This window comes from Chamaea fasciata, unplaced genomic scaffold (genome assembly GCF_029207755.1).
Source record: "Chamaea fasciata isolate MVZ Bird 193981 ecotype frontalis unplaced genomic scaffold, bChaFas1.0.hap1 SCAF_13, whole genome shotgun sequence".
Lineage (NCBI taxonomy): Eukaryota > Metazoa > Chordata > Aves > Passeriformes > Sylviidae > Chamaea > Chamaea fasciata.
Genome location: NW_027094098.1, coordinates 19,403,400 through 19,421,856, shown reverse-complemented (window position 1 = coordinate 19,421,856; position 18,457 = coordinate 19,403,400). Strand labels below are relative to the sequence as shown.

The 18,457-nt window shown below is 48.0% G+C and overlaps 1 protein-coding gene across 1 annotated transcript; it reads right to left on the bottom strand.

Moving 5' to 3' along the window:
• Positions 1 to 315: 315 nt before the first annotated feature.
• LRRN1 (leucine rich repeat neuronal 1) lies at positions 316 to 17,651 on the bottom strand. Its single transcript, XM_066195429.1, has 2 exons — positions 17,494 to 17,651; positions 316 to 3,482 (listed from the first exon to the last, which is right to left on the bottom strand). The coding sequence occupies exon 2, from the start codon at positions 3,252 to 3,254 to the stop codon at positions 1,104 to 1,106; it is 2,151 nt and encodes a 716-aa protein (XP_066051526.1). The 5' UTR covers positions 3,255 to 3,482; positions 17,494 to 17,651; the 3' UTR covers positions 316 to 1,103.
• Positions 17,652 to 18,457: the final 806 nt, after the last annotated feature.

Here is an 18,457-nt window from a genome sequence, read left to right as displayed (position 1 = left end):
CTGTGAATTCTTCTTGCTGTGTACCCTATGCCGAACAGTTTTGATTCTGCATGTGACTCTCAGTCCAAAAGCCATGCTGAGACATTTTTCTCAATAAATTATTTCCCATATTTTGCCTCTAGTGCAGAGAAAACACTGCTATTAACATAAATGCGTAAAAAACCTGAACCTGGAACTTCATTTCATCAAGAAAAACCCCCCACGATATTTTTTATATAACATTTTGGATATATTTTATGTCAAAACATGATCACCAGTCAAACCAGTGACATCTAAACCCAATACATTATTGTGACTTCTAAAATAAAAAAAAAATCAGAACAAAACTAAATTTATTATAGCTCTGCCTTCATTAAACACCGTGTGTTGGTGATTTAAACACAACAAAACTCTAGTAGTTCTTCAAAAGTGTCTACTAAATAGAATAAAAAGAATGAGAGAACAATTAACATTTAGTCTGTTACATTAAAAAATTGGATGTACATACTCCTATTGCCTGTTAGCTTTACCTAAGCCTTCAGCTACTACAAAAATAATAATAATAATAATAATAATTAAAAAAAAAAGGAAAACTCATTGTTGAAAGTCAAAAACATTCAAATCAGTTGATACAACATTACGGTACAGTCAACTAACATCATTCAGGGTCTCCTTTTCTCGGGGTAGAGTCCTCAGACCAGGGTGACAAACCTAGTTCACTGCAGGTCCAAAACTGAGGGTTAGCTCGGTGCGATCCTGCCCCACGATGGCTCTGGGAGAACGGGGTCAGAACCTCAGGCTCACCCAGCCTCTCCTTTTTTATTCAGCACTGGAGTTAGGACAGTGTTAAGTTTAGCACAATAACTAAAAAAAAAAAAGAGAGAAAAAAAAGGAAAAAAAAAGATATAAAATAAACAGAGAAGTGGAAGCTAGGTGAAGCTGCCATTTGTGTCAACCCATTGCGATACGCTATACTAAAAAATCCTGAAATATCCACCTGTCCTCACCGCTCTGCCACGGACTAGCAAAGTCAAAAATACAAAAGTCTTCAACTCGTCGTTTTTGCAGAATAAAGCAAAAAAGTCTTTGTGCTCCTTACTACCAGAAGCAAAATATCCTCTGAGTTACCACATGTAATAGCTTCTGGATGTGTCGACTTGGGTCGGCTTGGTCTCTGCAGAGCCATCCTTGTCTTTTTCACTGTCACCTTCCCAGAGATTAATAAGAGGAGGGTAGAGCTCGTTCAGGGGGATTGAAGAGGTCTTTTGCATATATTTTTTCAACGAGTGGTGGTAGTTTTTTCTCTTAAACCTTTTTGCAATATAAACGGAGACGGAGGCGAGGCTGATGACGGCAAACATGGATCCCATCACCGCTGCCAGGGCCGTGCTGGTTTCCTGGTCAGAGATATCCAGCGCAAACGCCGCGTTTTTGGTCGTGACGTTGACGCAGGATCTCTGCGTTTGCTGGTGGATGTTGGACACTGTCAGACACACTTCGTAATCCGTAGAGGGTTGTAAATGCGTGAGGTTGTATTCGTGGACATCCACAGGGACCCTGGCGGTGTAGGTGATGTGGGGGTTGTCGATCTTCATCGTGGCCGACGACCATTTTAGGTTGGACGTCATGACGTTGGAATTGACCTTCCAGGAAACCAGGATGGAGTGGGATTCGGCTTGTTTGACGTAGATCTTCAGCACCTGGGTGCCATCCAGGAGGGTCCCGTTCACCCGGATGGTGGCCACCCTCGTGTCAGCCCCCTCTATGTTCTGAGCGACACAGGTGTATCTCCCGGAGTCCTCAACCTGGATGTTGGAGATTTCCAAGGTGCCCTCACTGCTCAGCTTGTATTTGTCAGAGAGGCTTTCCACGGTGACTTTATTGCCCAGAGGAGTAACCCAGTAGATTTCTGGTTCGGGTTCCGCCATGGCCCGGCAATCTAAGAACACTGTCATGCCGATGTCCAGGTTTAGGTGGTTGGGAAAGGTCTCGTGAGAGATCATTGGAAGACATTGCTCATTGGAATCCTGTATCAGCACTTCCTTCACCTGCTGCCCCCGGTATTCCGGAGGCATGGCACAGAACATGGAGAGGGGCTCCATGAAGCGGATGTTGGTCTTGTTGGAGTTGATCCAGTGGATGACGCAGTCGCACCGGAGCGGGTTGCTGTGGATGCTGATCTCACGCAGGTTTGGGAGGGACTCCACTGTCTTTTGGTAGACTGCATTCAAGGCGTTGTTGTTGAGCATCAGGCTCTCCAGGGCAGGGACGTTGCGGAACGCCAGGCGGTGGATGTAGGACAGCTTTGGGTTGTTGGTGGCTTCCAGCTTTGTGAGCTCGGGCAGGTTGTCCAGCGCGTACCTATCGACAGACACCAGCTCCCCCATGTTGTTGATACCAAGCTCTTTCAATCTGAGCATGTTTTTAAAATCCCCTTCTTGGATTTTATGGATTGGGTTTTTGTTGAGATCCAGGAATTTTAAATTGGGAACTTTCTCAAGGGCAAGCTGAGGGACTTTTACCAATTTGTTGTCGTAAAAAGAAAGGCTTTCGAGACTATCCAAGCCTACCAAGGCGTTGCCGGGAATGTCTGTGAGGTACATACCTGCCAGAACTAGACTCCTTAAGTTTGAGAGTGGTTTGAAATTCATGTCAAGTATTCCAATCACTGGGTTTTCTCCAATCATGAGAATCTCTAAGTTGGGAGTAGAATCAAACCAACGGCTGTCAATAACCTTTAATTTGTTGGAGTTGAGGTGTAACCTCAGAAGGTTTTTCAGGCCGGAGAACGCGTTTGCAGAAATGCTGCTGATCTGGTTGTGATTTATGTAGAGCTCCTGCAGATTGCAGAGGTCTTGCAGGCAGTAGTCAGTCATCTCCGTGATCTGGTTCTCCTCCAGGTGCAAAGTCGTAAGCTGAGTGAGATTGGAGAGCCCCACATCTCTGATACTTGTGAAGTTATTTTGTGAAAAATCCAATTCTGTTAAGTTAAAGAGCTGCTGGAGTTCGTCTGTGGTCTTTGCAATGTTGTTGCTTTGTAGCAGAAGGACTTGGGTGTCACTGGAGAGGTTGCTGGGGATTTTTGTTAACCGGAGGTCGTTGCAGTCAACTGTGGTGGCTTCCCTGTACGTTGACTGTGGTGTAAACCAGGGCCTGATTTCACAGACACAAAGCTGTGGACATTCGTTGCTCTGTATGGAAGACTCAGTTAATGAATTCATTAACAATTCTAGCACCAACTGGCACACAGTTAAAACAACTCTAACCTTTGCCATGCTGGCCAGCGAGGGGGTTCAGCTCCCCGGCCCCCTAAAATCCCCACGGAAGAAGAGGGTGATCCCCTGTCAGGCAGAAAATGTAAAGCTTGATATTTAAGGTGAAAGGCTTGGACATCCAGCAAGGTGAAAGATGATTTTCTGAGTTTAGTGATGTTATGCTCTGAAGACTCTCAGCTGCTCCTCAGTGTTTTCGAATCTTCTGCAAATCAGTGCGCGAAGATGGTCCTGAAAGCAGATTAGGGTATATGTTATGCTCAGCTCATATGTAGTTCATCTATTATTTAATTTCTTCAACCTTCGAAAGAAAATACCTGAAAACAATCATTATTTTAACAGTAATCTCCAACAAAAATCCCAATCTGGCGTAGGTAAATTACGTGGGGTTTGGAACTCTCTCCTTCTTGGGGCTTACATGAGAAATCTCTCTGAGTGAATTATCTTAAAACTTTTGGGATGAATACCTTTCAGTTTTACCCAGCAGGAGTTGTTTGAATGGTTTGGGAATGCTGAGAGAGGAGGATGTGCTGGTGAGCACAGTGGGCTCTCAGAGGAGTATAACACCCCTGTCCCCAAGGCTCGGATTTCAGGGTGGAATTAAGGCTCAGGAAGCCGCTGGTTTAGAAGTCTGAAGTGAAATGAACTTTGCCAAAATTTATCCCAGTTAATCAAATCAGTTCCAGATAACGGCTTAGATTTAATCCAGCTCAGCACCAAACAATAACAGTAAATTTGATTAAATGAATGTAGTGCCCTTATTTCAGCTGTTTGTACTGCATTGTGAGTGTATGAACTGCTCACCACAATTCCAAATTGATGTGTAAGCCCCACGTTTGTATCTGCTTAGCCTGAAGTTGTTCATGCAAGAGTGCATTTAAATTAACCCAGCTGTGTCCAGGCACCTCAGAACATCTGGTGCATCGTGAGGCTTTGAACACATATTCCAAGAAAATCTCATGGTGAAATCTTCCTCCTCCTCCCTTCATCAGAAAATTGCTCTGGTGAGCGCAGTTGAGACTTCTCAAACAAAAAGTTTGGGGTTTTATGTAACTAAAATAATCAGGTTGTGCTGGATGGACTCCCCATCCCTTAGAAGTGTCCAAGGCCAGGTTGGATGGGACTTGGAGCAATCTGGGATAGTGGAAGGTGGCAGGGGGTGAAACTGGATAGGCTTTAAGGTCCCTCCCAACCCAAAACACTCTGTGATATCACAGAACACAGTGATGAAATTCCATCTTTTTCAAATGTAGCAAAGCTTCAACCAAGTCACAGCCCACAAAAGATGGTACTGTATAAAATAATAAAATTAAACACAGCTTCTGAAATAGGTTTAAAATACTCCTCTGGATAGTGGTGCCAGGAATCCCATTTGTACAACACTTACTTGTAAATCTGATCATATTAAATAGTGAAATTACCGTGTTTTATTTTAGATTACAATGTAGTGCTGTAGGTAGAACAAACCAAACAGCATTTTTATTATTTATTTTTATAATGTTATTCTGTGGTTGTGCTTTGGAGGAAGGGGAAGAGGAATGGAACCTAGGACCCATTTGACCCTACCGAGTGAGATTTTCTCTCTGGTAGCTGAGACTTGAATGAGAGCTGAGCAGCCTCTGCTGGAGGGGGGAAAACCAACTGTAGGACCAACATTCCTTCCCAAATAACTTCCAATGGATGGCACTAAGACTGTATTAAAATACAAATCCTCAAGGCAGTGCAATAGTGGGGAATATGTTAGCACAGAGTGATGAGGAGGCTGGCACAGCCTGAGCTGTGCTGACTCTGATGGATGCTTCCCTCCAAGGCAACACATTTGTAGCAGACCCAAACCAGCCAATTCTAGGGAAATTGATGGCGTCCGAGGTTTAATTGATTTAATTGCAGATTTTCAAACGGCAGCGTTGTGCAGTGAATAATGCAGGCAGTGCTTCCCCCCCAGCCACAATCCCAGGCAGGTAGAGCAGGTGCCCTGAGCTGATGTGTCCTCACACAGCGACATGTCCCTGGGCCAGGTGCATTGCTCCCGACATTCCTGCCTCTGGAATCTCTCCTGCAACTTCTCAGAGCATGAAGAGAAGGGACTTGGAGCCTTACGAGGGCCCTAATGATGTTTTACTACTGCCTTAGCCCTGATGGAGCTGTAGGAATCATGTAATGCTTTAAAAACCAAACTGCCTGAAAAAAGACTTCAAAGGTTCTTCTAAAATATGTAGAAGCATGTCTAGATGTTGCAAAAAGAAGAAAAAAAAATCAAATTCCATCTTTCTTTGTTGAATATTTATATCCTCTTACTTGCACGTTCCAGTTATTGTTCATCCTTGCTAAGAAGGCATTTGTGGGTTTATTGACCAGAGTTCTGGGTTTATGATCACTGTAAATACATGATTTTACAAGTTCCTCGTGGCTCGTTCTCTTCCGTAGCTATTTCCTACTGCAAACGGATTTAATTTTCTTTAACTGCAAATGTTCTTTAGAAACAACCTGCACATCGCTTTCCTCAGTCTGTTCTGGCTCAGGACAGCTTGGATGAAGCTGGAAATGGAATTCCAGGGTAATCAGAGTGAATTCTGAGCAGCCCCACGTGCCCCAGTCCATACCAGTGCTGTGCTGGTGTGAGTGGCAGCCCAGGGACAACCCAAGTCATGGCCTTTGTTTTTAGCAACTTGTGTGTAAAACCCCATCCACAGCCCTGATCAAAGCTGCAGAGGCAGCAGAGCCACCAAAAGCCATCCCTTTGCCTTCCAGGATTCCCAGTTTTTCCAGGACTGATCCCAGACACCTCTGCAGTATTCAGTGTCGCAGATGCTGAGGGTGTTAAGGAAAGCTTTCAGCATTCCCTGCCTTCCCTCTCATTTGTTAGATTCATATTTTCTGCTGTTCCAACCCACAACAGCAGTTGTAACAGCTGGTAACTCGATATCAGCAGAAATAATGGCTAATTTTATGTGAGAGATATGGAGGGAATTATTTTACTCCGAGCTAATTAAATGCATTTTCCGTGGCACTGCTCAGTACCCAGAGCGGTGAGAAGCCACATTTCCATCACCAGCAAATCCACAGCAGCTGCCCAGGGTTGCTGGCTTGTTCCTGTTCCCTGAGGGCAGAAACAGGAGCATCAATCCTTATCTCCCATCCTGGAAATGCCATGGGGGAGGGAGGTCTAACTCTTCCCTTTCCACCTAAATTCTGAAAAATAGTTAATACTGAGAGTTTGTTTGGGTAAAATAATGAGGGGTGGGTGTTTGGTTGTGGAGTAGATCCTTTATTTTCAGTTTTCCTTGGAAAGAGGGGTGCCCTGGCAGCCATGGCCTTACTCGTGGCCCTTGCAGAGTTTGGTTGGTTGGGTGACTGGAAGAAAAAGTACATTTAAACCTCCAGTGCAGGAAGAGGAGAATACGAAGGGACAAGCATGAAATAAGCTGTTCATTAAAAGCGTTCACAGTTAACCTGCCAACTAAAAAGAAGAGATATTAAAACATTTTTGCTTGGTAATAGGAAAACAAAGTGTTGTCACTTCCCTGACAACTGTATTAATGGTCACTATTAAAATTCGCTGAAAGGAGCAACAATCTTGTTTGCACACAGAGATCTGGGTGCATTTTGAAACAGTGATGCTGCCACAGCAAATCCTCCCTCTGCACAGTCCCGTGCCTCATTCTGGCAGAATTCCTCTTCGGTTGCAGTAGCATCAGCCCAGATTTTGGTCGGCGGCCACCTGCGCTGAGTGTGCCCAGGTAAAAGCTGGAGGGATCAGACACACGAAGGAATTACCTCAGGCTAAGACAAGCAATTTATTCTGCAGTAGCTGTGAGCCAGAAACACGCTGTTCCCCCGTTCCTCCCCTCTCGCTGCAGAAACACCTTACCAGGCACCGGGTGTTGGGAATTTGTCTGTTGTGCTGATGTCCTGCTAATGACTCCTGCATCCCCACCACCATCCCGTGGGAAAGCCTTGCCATCCCTCAGGAAAAGCTGTCCTGGCTGCAGCACGGGGATGGACGTAGGTGGGGCAGCCCAGCAGCCCTGCCCGGGGACCTGGAGCAGGCTTAGTGCCCAACTGGGAGAACTGGAACGTGGAATTCAGGCTGGGATCGGCACAGATCCAGGCTCTGCTGTGTCCCTCTGTGGTGGGACAAGAGGAAAGGGCAGGAACTGATGCCCAGGAAGTTCCAGCTGAGCACGAGGCAGAACCTTCCCTGTGCAGTGCCCAGCCCTGAACAGATTGTCCAGAGAGGGGCTGGAGTCTCCTCCCTGGGGATATTCCAGACCTGAGCTCTGGGATGGCCCTGCTGGTCCCTTCCAGCCTGGCCCATCCTGTGACTGTGGAAGAGCCTGGTTGGGAGAGGGAACTCTGGAGGTTGGGCTGGAAAAGATCTGTGGATGCTGAAGCCCCCCTGGAGCTGAGGGGGGCCCACAGGGAGCTCAGGCTGGGAGCACTGCAGGCTGGTTAAGGCAGCTGGGCAAGTTTAAGGAAAGGGTTTGTGGGGTGTGTGTTGGAGGTAAAACCTGCCCTGCCCTGCTCTGACCTTCAGCAAGGCCTTTGCAGCTCTGCATCCCCCCTTTTCCATGGATAAAACAGGGATTTGTGCCAGGCTCAGGTGAGCCAGAGCCTCTGGCCAGGCTTTAGGAGGGAGAGGCACTGAATAGGAGCCCCCTCTAAATCACAGCACGAAATCCAGCCTAAAACCGGGTTACTAAAGCCAGGCTTGCTCCAGTCAAGAGCATCAATGACCTTGTACATCCTAGAGAAAGAGGGCTTGGAGTTTAATAACCAGGACATTTCCAGCCAACCCGCAGAATGGGCTCCTTTCCCAGGAATTAAATTTACAAGTGCAATCCTGCGTACTTAGAGAAATATTGAGGAATCATGCTTGATAATAAGCCTTTTATAGTGAGGTGTTTAAAGTCTCCGGTGTCATCAGGAAATAAGCTATTTACTGGTCTGAATTGTGGAAAATACAGAAAAATTCAAGCTGAAAACGATGACAGTTGAAAGAGCTTGAAAAAATCTGAACGTGGGAGCTGGGTATTAAAGGGAAATACAGAAACAAGGGCCTGTAGGACATGTAATAATGGTATAAAGCCTCAAAACACGTCCTCAGGGATTTATAATATTTGAGGTTTGGGTTGTTTTTTTTTTTTTCCCTGCAAATCATGCTTACTTTTTCTTCTCATCTGTACATACATTTCATCAAAATAAAGTCTGTGTTTAATTTTGGGGAAAGCTCTGGTGAGAAGGCAATTTGCTGTACCTCGAGACAACCTTAGCATGCTTTATCTGTGTTCTTTTGAAAAATACTACTCTTATCTCCACCAAAGAACTGCAAAGAGCCTCCTATTCATAACGTCTGCGCTGCAGACACAGCACATTGCCGCCTGGAAATTTGTAATTTATTCGGGCTTATTCTTAAGACTCGCATCTGATACAGCATTTTTTCATTAAAATATTGAAGTAAATTTGCAGGAGAGGGAAAAATGGGTTTTCATTCACAGACTGCTCTGGAGTGCAAGGGGCTGGATCCCCTGCAGGGCCCATCAAACCCACCACAGAATTGCAAACCCAGCTTCTGCAAGTGATGGAAAATCTCTCACAGATCACCATTAACCAGTCATATTAGAAACATCAGGAATAACACGGACTTGCCAAAGAGTGGGTTGTCAAATTATAGAGGCTGTTTGCTTTAGGAGAGAAAAAAAAAACCAAACCTCACGAACCACTTCACAGCCTCGAAACCTGCAGGGTGTGAGATGTGTTTGTGCAGCAGGAATATTCTTTTGTTAGGAACACAAATTATTATCAGCTTTCTTACTACGTTTCTCTCCATGAATGAGTTTCATCTTGGGGCAGTGTGGGCTGTTCTCTTGTCCAGGACTTGTTTTCATGTCCTGCTGCAAGGGTTCAATGTGAAGGCAAAGCTTTGATCCCACTTGATGGAAGAGAATCCCATCTGTGACCGGATTAGATCAGCATTTCTGAGAGTCACCCCATCCCACTGCCGGGTTAAGATCCAGTTCCCCGAGACCTTCCTTGCAGCTCTTCCCCTCTGCCTGCTCTGCGAACCTCTGGGGTGTGCTCTCCTTTCCTCCTGCACGTTCCTCCCCATCCCCAGCCCTCTCTCTGTTTTAAATGCAAGGGAGAATCGAAACCTACTTGGTTTTAGTACAGTATCTACACTTTCCAGAGCATAACTCATTTGGGAAGACCTCTTCCAACTATTTCTTGCACGTCGTGTATCTGCTGGCTGATGAATGAAAGAGGATCAAAGGTAGAGAAATTCTGCTTTGGTTTCTTGCCATATTTAAAGAGTTGAAATGGACTGAGTCCTGGCATATTTGGGATCCTGGAACCAGGTGGAAGGATCTGAGCACCTTGTAACCCACAGGGGCACCTCCCTCTCGAGGATTTCATATAGAGCAGCTCAGAAAAAAATCTCTGCTTCTTATTATCTATCAAAATCAGCACAATTCAAACAAAAGGCTAAAAAAAAAAAAGAAATGGAAGAGGACAAAGGGCATGAAGAGATTGGGCTGGATTTTGGAGAAGAATTCCCTTTTTGTTTTTTGACCACTCTGAGAGCCAGGGAGCTTGGCCAGGGGAAGCAAAGTGTTCCTAATAGCACAAGGAGCACACAAGGAATATTTTTAACCAGGAGAGACAGGGATGCCAGAACTCCAGAGCATTTTTTCCTGAAGTCCCAGAAAATCCTTTTCCTCCCTTTTTGCTGACTGGCTTCTGGCAGTGTGATTATTTTGCCTCCTACACAGTTCTAGATCAAACTCCAGTTCTGTGAGTCACTCAGGATCCCCCACAGTTGGGAAAGACCCCGGCGTGTACGTGGTTGTTACTACCACAGAGGATGCCAAAAAACCCTGTGCTGGAAATAAAAACCCAAAAAACCAAACCCTGTGCCTGATAAATCCCAACCACAATGAGTCAGGAGCTCTGGAGGTATTTATAAATCAACACAATGGTGCTGGCTGTAGGGAATGCATAAGGCTTGTTATTAAAAATTGTATCTGCATGGAGCTTCAATTGCTTAGCTTCAATCAAGGAAAGAAAAGTTCTTTTTTCTGGTCCTTGTTACACTCTGTTTTGATAGTTCTGTTTCCTGTGGCTGTGATGTGTGGTAGCTTTTCAATTATTAGTGATTAAGTATTAAACTGTATTTTACTATTAGCCCAGATCCATATCTACATAGTTTGTACATGTAATGTGCTGACACAGACTTCAGCCCTTAGAATAAAACAGACTTTTATTGATTTTTTTTTTCCCTGAGTTTTATGCTTACCAAATCCAATTCTCTGTTTCTGAGCTATATGTATTTAAATGTTAATAGACCCATGTATTGAGTTGGCTGATGTGGGAAGATCTGATAGGAAAAGATTGTGAGCATAGCACTAACAAAATAAATGGATTTAGCATGGGAGGTGCTGAGATCTAATAGAGAGGCTGTTAGCACCAAGACAAAGATCTGGAACTCAACCAAGCCGGGCAGGGATGGAACTAATTCCATTAAGTGGCCACAGATTTGGGTTTGGAGCTGCTCTGAACCAAGGCTTTACTCTGACCTGAGAGAAAGGCTCTTTTCTTTCCAGTTCTGCTGCTGTATCCCATGACCCTTCCCCTCTCCATGAGTTTTTCTGCACTTCTGCTAGGTGAAATATTTGTTCCCCATCACTGTTTCATTCCAAAATCATTTGGGCAGCATTGCCACGTGATCAGGGCAGGAAAGCTCAGTCAAACAGTGGTGGAAACCCTCACAGCCTGCATTCAACCATTGCTCTTCATCTCAGGTACCACCTGAATCCTGATTCTTTGTTCCATGCAGAAAGCACTCTTGCTTTGAGATGTTCATGAGGTTAAGAAAGAGAGAAAATACATCCAGTGGAATGTTTTGTGGGTTTAAAAACAGGCCCTTACACTGCTCCTTGAGCTTTAGTCCTCAGACTGGTCCTGGCCACATCCCAGGTTTTCCATGGATTGTTTCTTCCATCAGTGCTTGCGAAACACAGGGGTGCTAAAATTTCTGCCTCTTGCAGAAAGGAAGTTTTTTTCCTCTCCAAATTTTAAGTCACTGATGCTTTCTAGATAAAAAAATCTTTACCTAATTACAGCGATTCATCTGGGCCCAGTAATGCCTAATTTGTATAAAGCCAGATTGTGGCACTTAAAAGGGAGAAGAAAGAGAAAGGAAACCAGATTCGTCAGTGAACTTAGAAAAAACACTGACCTGGTTTTGACTTGGTGCCTTTTACTACAGTGAACCCATTTTAAAGACCAGTTTTCAAGCGGCAATTACAGAACTTCATTTTTGCAACTGCTCGCTCACCTATGGCAAAGAGAAGTTATCTCTCAATGCGTTTAAAAGTCACTGGTGGCTCTCTGGCACTATCAATATTTACTCTATTTCTGTTAGAACGATGGATCATTTGTAATTTAAAAATTTAACGAGGCCAATCAGCGGCTCATCTGCACGGCAGTAATTGTATGCAGCACATTAGCAAGGTATGAATTTATTAGAGAGTTTTGGACTTGCTTAATCAAATGAATGATACGATGCATGAAATAACAGAAAATGAAGGATTCATTACATAAAAGATAAACATTTTCAAATTACGAAGAGAACAATCCAAGCTTTGATTGATGTTTTATTAAAACAAGGTAAAATGTTATTCTACCAAGCTTTGGACAAGCTCAGGGATTCTCTCTGAGTAAGTTTTAGGGGTTTTGTAGAAGTTCCTTAGGATCTGTCAGATTTCAGGGTGGAGGAGGAACCCAGGGAACATCTCCCATGAACTTTAGCAGCCAGAAGGCTTCTCCAGACCATCAGTGCTCTCTTTAAAGCAGGGTAAAATAAGGAGCAGTGACCTCAGGTGAAATTCTCCAGTGGCAGGGCTGGAGCTCTGGCATTGCCACAGGTGGAGCTGCTTCTTCCAGCTTGGGGAAGTGTTTGTTGAGCGCGGAGGAACCTGGTTTTGGTCTCAGCCTGTAAGGTGTGTGGTACAGAAACGTGTGGAGGCAGAGCTGGGGGTTTCTGGCAGGTGATCCCCACCCCACGCAGGAGCAGGCTCAGAGGTGCAGACACATCCCTGCACCTACTCCAGAACTGAGAACTGGGCTGCACTGGGACAGCTCCCAGCGGTGGGAACGAGCTCTGGGTGCCTCTGGAGTGAGGAGAGAGCCCACCCAACACCTGCCTGGGGTTCTGCTCCCTTCCAGGCCCAGCAGAGCCCTCCCACAGGAGCAGGGTGTGGGCTGCCCTGCCCCAGCCCTGGTGGGAGCAGCCACCCCAGTGCTGCCTCAACCAGCCAGGAAAAACCCTGCCAGGTACCTCCAGCGGGGGGCTTGGCTTCCAAAAAGCCCTCGGTTCTCCTGCTCTAATCCGAGCTGACAGATGCCCAAATTGCTGGAATGGCCAGAGTTAGTTTACATTAAATACCTGCCAATGAGATGCTGGCTGACAACCTCTGAAATTTCTAACTAAACCCCCCGCCCCCAAGAAAGGTTTTGCCTCCGTGTTTTGGGTTGGGAATTGCTCAGGGAAAATACTGCCCTGTGTGACCACTGAGGACTAAAGGGCAGCACCTCAGGGGGGAAAATTATGTGGTAAGGCTGCTGTGCCCAATAAAATAAGGGAAAAGAGCTGTTTCTCCGTGGCACTTTTATAACTTCAGTGCATTCTCACTACAGCACCCTGGTAAATATTTCAGGCCCGTTACTTCAACTTGCTTTTTCGCCTCATTGTTCTGTTAGTTAAAAAGGGAAGAAAAAGGCAACACTGCGCTGCAAATACTCAATCTTTGGAAACTGTGCTCCAGGTAAAAACCAGGTGCTGTTCCTTTAATAATTCAGCCAGATGGAACACCAAGGAAACGCTGGCTTGTGACACTAAATTAAGGTCTTGTGAGGAATAGAAGGTGAAGTTATAAAAATATTTTGCCGGAGAAGTTAAGAGCAGAGACGAATTCTTGTCTCACTGATACCACAGACTTGTCCTGCCTTCACCAGGGGAGAATTAGGCCAATCCAAAATAGGCCAATCCAGCATTTTTATTTCTGTGCCACACGTAGAAAAAAGCAAAAGACGACAGGCTAAAAAGCAAAACAAAATTTGAATGAAGTGGCAGGGTTTGAAGCAGCAAAGAATAAGGGAGGGGGGTTCAGAAGAATTTTCAGCTGGGGAGCTCTCAGCCCTCCATGGAGCATGTTCAGCTCCCACCTTAATGGAGTCCATTTAATGAAGGGTTTAATTACTCAGCTGCAGGAAAAGAACGAGACTGGCAAAGTCTTTGAGTAACTCAGGCACATCTGCAGCGATTGTTTCTTATCACAGTGGGCCCGTGAGTCCCCTGTGCAGAACTCAGGCCCTCCAAATCTCAGAGAAACTCCATTATTTAACAATTAACTCCATTATTTAATAATTAAGTACAAACCAACAAAACCAGCTCTGTGGTTTTCTTGACTCTTGCTCATCTTCCCACGTGTTAATGGCAGGGACAAAACAGAGTGTGGGAATATTTGTGGTGGGTTTCCTTGGATTTCTGTTCTGGCATGGGGCTCTGGCTGCTCCCCACCTCTCCACTCTCCCAGGAGCCCCAACACAGAAAAACCATGTCAGCTCCAAAGTCCCCTTTTGTGTAGAACTCACATTTTATTTTTTGGGAAAGATGTGTTTAAGGCCTGACCTTGTTAATGACTGAACTGCTCTGGAGCCACAGCCTGGGATTCTCAGTTCCTGGGAGCATCCAGGGGTCTCCAGGCTGGCAGTTCCAGCTGGAAGGGGATGCAGGGATCAGCCGTGGTGAGGCTGGAGCTCAGGCTCCCTGTCCATGAGCCTTATACAAACAGAGGAGGAGGAGGGCTGGATTTATGTGCTTCCAAAAAAAAAAAAAACTTTACATAGATTTTTCTTCAGTTCTGTGTCTACAAAATGTCTGCCAGGAAAAAAAAAATCTGGAGCTTGGCAGGATGAAGCCTCACACGTGTATTGTTCGTGTAGCTATGGTAACCTACAAATGCCACCAGTGTTTCCATTTCATACACAAATGAGGGGACAGCTGTGGGGACCACATGTCTGCCAAGGGAATAATACATGTGAACTAGGATGGCTTGGTCAGAAAATTGCAACTCATCTATATTAATCAGGGCTTCAAAGAACAGGCACCTCCGTGGCGACAAAGTGCACAGGGAAGACCGGAGGGATTTTTATTTTTGGAGAATTTTGGCTCCTCTGTAAATATTTGCAGCGTCTTGCTACTTTGCTGGTTGAAAAAGACACTGAAATAAATACTGTTCAACCAGAGCTGGTCTACAAACGTCACTTAACTCTTTTCCTTGGGTTTTGTTTGTTTGGGGTTGTTTTTGGGTTTTTTTTCCTGATGTTTAATCCTGGTCTGAGCCTGACACAAAGCCAGACCTGGGACTAGGCAAGTCACTCACCTGGGGGAGGAGCAGCTCCGAAAGAGACAGAAATAATGTGACTCAGAGCTTTGTGAACAAAGCCCCTGTTTTCACTCATTGATATCGTCAACAGAAACAAGAGCCTCGAAAAATTCATACGAGAAAACTAAAAAAAGATTTTAAAATACTGTTTAAAATGCCGGTGAGCCTCTATCACCCCTAACAACAACAAAAAGAAACCTGCAGAGACCCAACGATGCAAATAAACCTCGTTTCCAGTGAATGTTAGGCTATGCAGGCTGCAGCAGCAGCAATGCTTGACCGCTGTTATGATTCATCCAAGGTGTTTTAAGTGTCCCTACAAAAAAAAAAAAAAAAAAAAAAAGGCAAAAAAAAGCAAAAAAGCCGAGGAACGAGCGGGGATCTGCCGCCCTCCTCGGCAGCAGCAGCAGCCAGGCAGCAGAGGCTGCAGCAGGAATCCAGCACGGCGATGAGGAAAAGTTTTTCCCTCTGCCTTTCTGCAGTGCCACGCTACTGTATCGGAGTGAAACAAAGGCTGCAGCATCCCCTCCTCCGCCCGCGGCTACCAGCTGGGCTCCCAGCACGGGAACCGGGGCATTTAGGGAGGAGGATGATGGTGATGATGATGATGATGAGAGCTTTAACCACTGCTTGTTGTAATTATCCCATTTGCTCCACGAGCTGGAACTAAATACACTCGGAGAATTATGGGGTCACAGACTGGTTTGGGTTGGGAGGGACCTTCAATCCCACCCAGAGCCACCCCTGCCATGGCAGGGACACCTCCCACTGTCCCAGGCTGCTCCAAGCCCAATGTCCAACCTGGCCTTGGGCACTGCCAGGGATCCAGGGGCAGCCACAGCTGCTCCGGGCACCCTGTGCCAGGGCTCTGTTCCCTGTGAGGTCACACCGAACACAAGTTTCTTTTTTCAGCCTGAATTTGGACGGGCTCAGCATTACTTATGGCAGGAAAAAAAAGGTCCTTCACAGTTCACGTGAAAAGTTGTTATCCTTCTATAATTGTCCAGCTTAATGCATAATCCCATTTCCTTCAATGATCAGTAGCAGTGTTCTCGTGTCTGTTCGAGGTAAATGGAAAAGGCTTTATGGTCATCACAGTAACTGGTCTATTAAAGTCCAAAATGCCCACTGGGAGAGATAATTTTATATGGACTACATACAATGTTGTGCAGGTAACTTTTAACTGCTGAGATAAAAGTTAAACTGGAGCTCTCGTCCCAGAGCAGGGGCACAACAGAGGCTGCGGAGCAGAGGGACAGGGACACCAGGGGCTGTGTCCTGGCCCAGGGGTGAGAGCCTGACCAGGCAGAACCATCCTGGTTCTCTTCACTACTCCCATTTGGGAAGCTCCGTGCACTGCTTTGCCCCTCTCAGCGCGTCCGTCTCTTAAATTAATTTAAATTCCGACTTGCAAGACTTTGGGACACAGTTTGGCCGGATCCTTTGGACAGCAGCGGGACTGATGCTGGGTGTGCCTTCGGTCATTCAAAGCTCTGTGATGTCCCTGCGGCTACATCTGGGCTAGGACAGGTTTATGATCTTCTTCAGAAATAGGGGGTTCCTTTTATCGGCATCCTTTAAGTCCTAAAAAGACTTAAAGGTTTCCAAACTAGTTTTTATTGGAGGGACTCATTACTTGGGAGCTCTCGCACAGCTCCAGGACGAGAAGAGAAGCACCCTGTGTGTGATCTCTCACCTTCGGACAACACTATTGTCTACTTTGAGTTTAATTGCGCTACTTCCCCTTCCATCGCCCGGTGGGAAATGCGCGCCGAGCCAGCGCTGGGGGAGAGAATAACTCGGGGGAGAGAATAACTTGGGGGAGAGCGAGAATCGCCGGCGAACATCTGTTGTGCGGCCCCGGCAGGGCTGAGCCGCCGGCACAATGCGCCTCGCTCCTGTCCCTCCTGTCGCAGGGACCGGGGGCCGGCCCCGCGCTCAAAGGGCCCTTTGACAGCGGCGACAAAGGGGCGGCAGCGGGGCCGGTCCCTTTGTCCGCCCGCGGCCGCCGGAGCCGGGGACCCCCAGCCCGGGGTAAAGCGCTGCCATGCCCCGCGCTTGTCCCCGCACCCTTCGGGCAGCGGACTTCCAAAAGAGCCCCCCGAAGGGCGGGTGCGGTGCAGCGGGGACCCGGCGGAGCATCCCCGGGCCGCCCTGCGCTCTCCCGGTGCCGGTCCCGCAGCGCCCCGCGCACAAAGCCGCGGCCGCGGGAGGAGGGCGGCGGAGCCGCGGCCCCGCTCACACTGCGCCTTTATGCCGCTTTCTGAAGGGCCATTGTCACACTGAAGGCTCCTTGTCTTCTCGCATTCCTCCGGGTGAATGGATGAGGCAGGACATCTGCCGGGATCCGCTCCCATTCGCATGCAAATGGGGGACGCGGGCAGCGCTGCCGCACCGCCGGCCCCGCGCCCACCGCCGGCACCCGGGACCGGCGGATTCCCCCTCCAGAATCCCCGATTTACCGCAAACCGGCCCGGGGAGCAGCGGAGCACCCGACACAGAGGAGGAGCGGGAGGAGGAGGAGGAGGAGGAGGAGGAGGAGAGCGATGCTGCAGCCGAAACCCCGCAGCCCCGGAGGTGCGAGGCGGCCGCAGCCCCGGGGCGGTCCCGGCGCGGTGCGGAGCCACCGAAACCCCGCAGCCCGCGGGGACTGCCCCCGGGGGGCACCGGGGGCGCGTCCGCCACCGCAAACTTTGCTCTGTGCCCGGGCCGCACCGCACATCCCCGCAGCCCGGAGCGGAGCCCTTGCACCCGCAGCCTCCGCTCCCTCCCCCGAGCCCGGCGGACGCACTCACCGCCGGCCGGGCGCTGCCGCCGTTGTCCCCCGGGGCTGCACATCCGCTGCTGCCGCCGCGGTCCCACCGCGCCGGGATGCGGGCAGCGATGGATGGACGGACGGACGGACAGATGGATGGACGGAGGGATGGACGGAGCGGTCTCCCCGTGCCCGCTGCCCGCCCCCAGGACGGCAGGAACGGTGCCGGTGCGCCGTGCCGCCCGCTCTGAGGCGCCGCCGGCGCGCACCTGGGAAGGCGCCGCGGGTCAGCTGACGGGCCGCGCTCCCATTGGCTGCGCCCCGCGCGGCACCGGCATAGGGGGCGGGGCCATAGGTAGCCCCGCCTCATGCCCCGCCCCCGAGCGCCCCGCCCCCGGCCGCGGTGTGAGCCCGGCGAGCCTCGCTCGGTCCGGGGTGAGCATCCCTCCCTTCCTTCCTTCCATCCCTCCTTCCTTTGGATCCAGGAGACCATCCCTCCCTTCCTTCCATGCATCCTTCCTTCATTTGGATCCTGGAGAACATCCCTCTTCCCTCCCTTCCTTCCATCCATCCATCCATCCAGGGTTAACATCTCTCCTTTGGATCCAGGAAGAACATCCCTTCCTCCCATCCTTTGGATCCAGGGTTAACAGCTCCTTCCATCATTCAGCTTCAGGGTGAACAACTCCCACATTTTCATCTCCTGACCTTGGTCTTCAGCCACTTCTCTGGCCGAGTTCCCAGGCTGCCCTGGCTGAATCCTCACCTTGGATCTTAGGCACAATTTTAGTCTGTGCTAGGCGAGGAGTTTGTGGCTGAAGCCGTGGCAGTGATATAAAAGTCAGCATTTCTTCATACCGTAAATCTTTATTTCCTGATATTTTATCATTCACTCAACCAACAGCAAGGAAACCTGTGGCAGGACAGGGCTGTGCTGCCTCATCCCTGTACCCTTTACTAAGGTCGTGGAAATTGTGTTCTCAACAGGCACCTGCAGTGCTTTT